Genomic DNA, 7,026 nt, shown 5'->3' with positions numbered 1-7,026 from the left:
TTCGTCACAATTTAATTCAGGGAATGCTGGTGCAATACTCCTTGGATTAAACTGTGACGGAATACAAAACATCATACACCAACAGGCCTCCTATCCTCCTTGCTAGTGGGGTGTAAGGGGGCACAATTTCAGTTCGAATTTCTTATTTGAGAGTAGTTTTGTACTTTCCGGTATTAGGGTTTTTTGCTATATAATTGTAGTGAGGTTAACTTTCTCTGTAAGCAATTCAGAGAGGTATGAGGATGAGCGCTATAACTCTATTCTCCATTGATAGTGAAGCAGAATCTCATCTCAACGAGGACGTAAGCAATCTTGCCGAATCTCATAAACCTGTGTGTATTGTTTGTTCTTGATTTTCCATTACATTCTACCTTGCTTTTAGGGTTGCATTTCTACAACTTGTTCTGGTGATCTACGATCACCCTAAATGAGTTTTGATTTTCTTTGTCTTGATTTATGGTTAGCTTGATCCCTCAACTTAAGAGGTTAGTAGCTCAATCTAACACAAGAACCGACTGATTTAGACTTGCAATCACATTGGCAGTCGAGAATAAAACCAAATGCTGAAATTGAAAACTCAAAGTAAAAAATAGTCCATCACGAATTTCTGTGGCCTCCATGGAAGAGGAAAGCAAATTAACCAACACAGTGCCTACTAATATATAGTTGCAATAAATTGACCCTGATGATTTTTAATAACTGCACCATACCCACCATAAGATTGCCTCACCGTTCCAATCGTTCCAATCAGAAGCCAACCAACCTAATATGTAAACATATTAGGGGACGAAATGAAAGTTCCACCCTCATAAAAAAAATAAAAAATAAACAAATAAATAAATTCTACCCTGTTGATGCTTTTATTAATATTTTCATTGATCCAAGCACAGGTATAAAAGCTACGCTGCGTTTTACAGGATCCTCTCCTAAAAGTTTATGCAAAAAGTAAGCTACTAACAGCCAAAGCTACAATGCCAAAGAAAAGATTGAATTTTGAGATGAGGTCATAATTCCAAAGATTTGACCAAAAAGGGTTCTTGTGAGAGGAACTCCCTTGATGTTGCCCAGGGATCTTAATAAGTAGAGCAGTGTAATATGTCAAGCGAGCCGTGAATTTTTCTTAATTTGGAATTGGCCCAAAGCCCACCTGCTAAAGTAATTCACAAAATAATGTGTTTCTCCTAACTTTTTGAGTATTAATTTCGTATGTGGGGTTGTTGATTTTTCCTTGTTTCATAGCCATTCAAGTGCCCTAATAAGATGATCGAAATCTTTTTTTTTCTTTTGCTAACGATGGGTATTCAAGTCTTCGATCTGACTTATCCCGCGTGCCTATACTGACCTTACAATCGCATAGACTTGGTCATACTGAGGTTGAATGAGAACAATTCAACTTTCATTGAAAGCAGTAAAGAGCATTAAACACCTCGTGTGAGTTGAAATCTTAGAAAATACCACCCCACCCCTTCCCTCTCAATTCTACCATAATTAGAATATAAAAAAAAAATCTCATTTTTCACAAGACTCTGGCAGATTTAAGCGCGTTTCCATTTTTTACCAGTTAAAACATGTTTTACTATATGCTTTCCAAAGATACTTAAAAAAACAGCAAACTTCAACCATTCCAGTTCTAAACGTTCTAAACACGTTTAAAACACGTTCCCGTTTTTATGGCTTTTTTTAAGACTTGATTTTTTAACATAATGTCTACTTAATTGACCATATATTTCTCTCCCGAACTCTGATCGACCTGATTCTTTCACCAACTTGAAGCTAACCCAATGGACTATATTTCTCATGATATTACCTTCAACTCAAATTCAATATACAAACCCCGAAATTAAGCTATAAACTGACGTATTTGCTGAAAATTATTTCTAAACTGATGACTCTTAACTCTAATTGAACATATATCACTTAGAGAGTGTGTTGACTATGTTGACAACAATGAACAACACCATAATCTAGTCACATTGCCCAATAAGACTTTGGGCATGTGTGGTGTATGAATTTAGAATTGGTGTTGGATGCTATTCAATGATATGTCTTAAAACTTACAATGAGACACGGGATTTATAGGCATTAATGTTAGATATTGTAGTTGTTTTGATTCTTTTGAACACTAGATGTAGAAATTCATATAATAATTCCTTAATTTATATGAGTATACTACCGTTTTTTTAGTTCTGTTTGTTTGAAATCTACAAGTTTAAAACCCGTACTGTCCGTTTTTCACTTTTTACCATTCTTTGTTTTTTTGACCATTTGTTTGACCGTATAATTCAAAAAGTTTTACTATTAAAACCCGTACTATCTGTTTCCATTTTTTTATTTTTTTTGCCATTCCCATTTTTGCTAACTATGATCTAGACTATGTCCTCAATATCCAACAACTGAAATGAATATATCATCTATCCAAGTGACAAAATAAATGTATTGTAACATTTAGAAAAGTAACAAACTATTGTAATAATAACAATTCGTCTTATTATTATTATTATTAGGATATCTCAGTCTAACATTCCCATGTCCAGACAATTGGACTTAAAATTACAAAATACACGCAGATATCTGAATCTTTTCAAACCCTGCTATGTCTATACGTAAGGAAAACTAGATTGGAAAAATTCTTTCTTCATTATTATTGTTAGTTATAGTATACATACATAGAGAGAGAGAGAGAGAGAGAGAGAGAGAGAGAGAGAGAGAGAGAGAGAAGAAAGTGAAAAGGATCCCATAACGACATCAAATGATTCAAATGGGCATGAACTATGGGAAGATTGGCACCAAGCTGTAGTGTGGAAGGTGCAAATTCCTATGCTGCCAGGCTTGCTCTCCTTGCATCTTACATAAAGGGTTCTATTTTCGAACTGAATGAAGCACTTCAAGCAAAGCATACTTTAACTATGAACCCCAACAGGTCAACAACTTCCTTTTTCTGCTTCTCTTATGTACGCTGTTGACGCCTGTGGATCTCATTTAAGGCACGTTTGGAATCTTCTTAACCCACCCCTTCATCCACATTAATAAGAAAAAAAGAAAAAAAAGAAAGAAAAAAGAATGATAAAGAAAACCCAAGGGTCCCACCACCCCAAGGCAAAAGAACCCCAATTCCTTCTTCCAATGAAAACCTTCTTTTGTGCACCTTTTGCTAGTGTTACTTTTTTTTTCCTTTTTCAAGCAGCATCGACGTACTTTCCGTTCGGCTCCTTTGCAAGACTATTGGTACATGTGGGAAGGTGCATGGCCATTAACATGTGGCTGCGGCTGTGACTGTGAGCCATAGGGAATAAGATCCACTACCAAATCGACTGGCCCACCTAATTTATCTTACCTCATCGAATTGTCAATTCTATATGATCAATATATATTTAAAGCATTCATATATATATATATAATTTTTTTTTAAAATATTATGGTAGAAGAAGCCTAAAAAATAGCGTGGCCCTTGCGCTTGACACGGCTGAAAAAACAACCCCACCCCTCATGAAAGTGAGGAAATTCTGATATTCTTGATGCTTTCGCTTGTTCTTCCATTAGCCTACCGTGTTAGTATAATTAAGGGCCACAATACCTTTCAAGGAATCATTTCCCAAATTAATAAATTTCAATTGAACAAGAGATTGTTACTTGGTTGCATGGCCCTTGCATCAGTATAGAAACCAATGAGAGTGTATACATGAGCATTAATATGGATGTCATTTCTAATTTTACAAGGATAAAGGCAATAATTTCGTATGCACCTATGCCTGGACATAAGAGCCATGTCATCAGAGAACATTCTTTTTTCCATATCAAAAAATATTCTTAACGTGAAACCTAGTAATTCGCAAACAACAATAATAATATAGGAAAACTTTTCCTAATTCACACTATGATAAGCTTATCAAGAGCAAAGTGTGTTTAAACATATGGAGGAAAAATCAGAATGGCCACATTATCATTCCACATAAGAATGATAATAATGAGATAATAGTATTTAACCAAATTGAACTGTGAAATTTTATAGGTGGCTATCTGAAAATCAGAATGGCCACATTATCATTCCACATGGAAAAATGAGGTGGACCACTTTGGTATGTTTACCAAAGCCGGGCCCATTCAAAATGTGTTTTCCCCTAATAATAATGATGATGAATATGTGGTCCTAATGTGGTAAGCTTAGCTAAGCTTACCCGAAAAAAGATAAAGGTTGTGTTTTTGTGTCATGGTTCACCCAAGTTTTGGCAATGAATCCTCATTTGATATAGATTTAGCATCATCAAAGTTAGATAAATTCAATATGGATCATGCTTTCCTAGATCCTAATTTGCATTTTAATTAAATTACAACAATGCCATTATCCATTAATTTTTTTTTAAAATTTTAATTTCAACTGCACTGGATTATTTAATTTAAGGAAAAAGGAATCATAATCGATCCTATTCCCTATGTTGTTTCACAAGTTTTTGTGAAAAGACACCTTGCCCTTTGTGTGCTCTCTGGTGAATATCTATATGCGTTTCTTACACCCTCTCATAGGTTTAAATGAAATGGCCCTGCCCCGATGTGGTCCTTTGTGGATACCCATTTGTACTTCCTATGCCTTCTCACAGGTTTCTATGAAATTACCCCTTGTCCTTGTGCCTTGCTGGATATCCATGTGCACTCCCCATTGATTCAAGTGTTGGTGTAGTAGCCACATGAACCAGTTACCGCTATTTTTTCATTTATTTTGAAGGGGAGTGTTTTTTGAGTGGGACATAAGTGCTGTGCTGTGTGTCTCGATCAATAAGAGTGTGTGGGGAGACATCGATAGAAAAATACAATGGTCATTTTACAAGTTTTGTGTCTAGACGCAGCCTCTACATTTCGCCTAGAAAACTTTAATCGTATTTAAAACGTATAAATGGATAGTTCACACGTACGGTGGGTGAGTTTTCGTCGGATTCTATTAAATTTAACAAGTATACCTCACAGGTCAAGCCACATGGACATAAATGCCAAATAGCCAGCCACGTGGAGAGGAAGGCTGAGATGGGTTTAGTTCTCATGAACAGCTTCCCCGCCCATACGTAGCCATAGTTGCCGACCTCTTCTCCTATTCCCTACGAAGGACGCAAAAGAAATGCCAAAAAGCAGCGTAAGCGCCAAAACTAACCCCCCTACTTTTCAGATCCAACGGTTCACATTCCACTTGAGCCACCACATATTCTAAGAACCGTCCGATGATGAAAGGCCGAGGACATTTGTATAAGCACTTGTCTCCTAGCCCAGGCGTTGTGTGATGTTGAATTCTAAGTTGCAGGTCGTTTAAGCATCTCTCTCTTCCCCCCCCCCCCCCCTCTCTCTTTCTCTCTCTCTCTCTATCTCTCTCTCTCTCCCTTTCATGTATAGCCGTGAAGTCTCCACCATTATCAACACAGAGTCGCATTGATCTTGAGCCCAACACAGAGAGATCGATCGGCCATTGTAATGGTAATATCGATCTGGTTCTATTGATTGTAAAGAAAAAGAGAAATCCAAAATTCAATTATTGAAAAGAAATTGATTCATCTTTGCCATTTCCCAAACTAATGGATTCTGGGTTTTTTTGAATTGTAAACAGGGGTCACAGGAGTCAATGCGGGTGCCGCCATGGCTTGAATCGTTGCTGTCGACATCGTTTTTCGCCGTCTGCCGGATACACGGCGATGCCGCCCGGAGTGAATGCAATATGTATTGTCTTGATTGCAATGCCGACGCATTCTGCTTCTACTGCCGTTCTTCCCGTCACAAGGATCATCGTGTAATTCAAGTGGGTATCTCAATGTGATCATCTTTTTTGAAATTCTAAAGACTCATTGATATATATATTAGGGAATGTGATATATCTATATCCGTTTCTATTGATGTAGATAAGGAGATCATCTTATCATGATGTAGTGAGAGTTTCTGAAATCCAAAAGGTTCTTGATATAAGTGGAGTACAGACTTATGTGATAAACAGTGCTAGAGTTCTGTTTCTTAATGAGAGACCTCAACCCAAGAGTGGTAAAGGGGTATCTCATCTCTGTGAGATATGTAGCAGAAGCCTCTTAGATCCATTTCGTTTCTGTTCATTGGGATGTAAGGTAAGTTGTCCTTTTTTTCTTTCAATTTCCTTCACCATCATTGATAAAGCATTCATTATAGTTTCATAATAGCTTCATAATGTTAGTAACCCATTATGGAATGGGATCATATTCATCTTCATAACCCATTATTGGGATTTAATTTAATTTAATTATTCTTTGTTTCTGCAATTTCACATAGCTTGTAGCAATAAAGAGAAATGGGGATGCAAGCTTTAGCATAGAGAGTGGAGGAGAAGGGATATCAAGAAGAGTGGAAAGAGAGGAAGAAGAGTTGCGTGAAGGAAACCAACAAGACATATACCCTTCTACGCCATCTCCACCTGCAAATCCAAGAAGAAGGAAGGGAATCCCACATAGGGCACCCCTTGGGACTTAACCGTGGGAATTGGGAATTAAGAAAGGCATTTTCCTGAATTCCTGCGAAGGACTAAGGAAGAGGAGGAGGAGGAGGAGGAGGAGGAGGAGGAGGGTGGGTTAGGTAACAAGGCTCATGTGGGGTTAACAAGTCCAAATCACTACTACATCTCTCTTTGTCAATCTCTTTCTCTCTCTTTTTCTGATACATCTCTTTCTATTTCTCTATTTTAAACTCACTCTCTTGTGCTTGTGCGCTTGTGGTGGGAGAGGAGCAATAATGCAGGGAATTCCATCCATGGGAAGGTGGCAAGGTGTATATGTAATTAATTAATGAAAGCAAAGTCCATTGTTGAAGTCAGTTAAATAGTTGGGATTAGGCCCACAAACCACATGGCCCAAATTTATATTTAAAGAATCAACAGCTCTTACTTTCTTACTTGAATGAACAAAATATTATAATTTAGTTTAATCACTAATCTTAAGTCATGTTAATTGGCAAATCAACTTTCTAGGATCACGCAGCTAATCTTTGGGAAGCCCCATCAAATGTGTGGGCCTTGGCCTTCCTTTCTTT

At 37.2% G+C, this 7,026-nt stretch overlaps 1 protein-coding gene across 1 annotated transcript; it reads left to right on the top strand.

Annotated features, from left to right (window-relative positions):
- Positions 1 to 5,317: 5,317 nt before the first annotated feature.
- Positions 5,318 to 6,816, top strand: LOC122072205 (protein RGF1 INDUCIBLE TRANSCRIPTION FACTOR 1). The gene is made up of 4 exons (XM_042636774.1): positions 5,318 to 5,457; positions 5,588 to 5,776; positions 5,877 to 6,092; positions 6,274 to 6,816. Exons 1-4 carry the CDS (start codon positions 5,455 to 5,457, stop codon positions 6,469 to 6,471), a joined length of 606 nt encoding a protein of 201 aa, XP_042492708.1. The 5' UTR covers positions 5,318 to 5,454; the 3' UTR covers positions 6,472 to 6,816.
- The last annotated feature ends 210 nt before the right edge of the window (positions 6,817 to 7,026 follow it).

This window comes from Macadamia integrifolia, chromosome 2 (genome assembly GCF_013358625.1).
Source record: "Macadamia integrifolia cultivar HAES 741 chromosome 2, SCU_Mint_v3, whole genome shotgun sequence".
Lineage (NCBI taxonomy): Eukaryota > Viridiplantae > Streptophyta > Magnoliopsida > Proteales > Proteaceae > Macadamia > Macadamia integrifolia.
The sequence above is the reverse complement of the archived record's forward strand: the minus strand, read 5'-3'. Positions and strand labels throughout refer to the sequence as shown.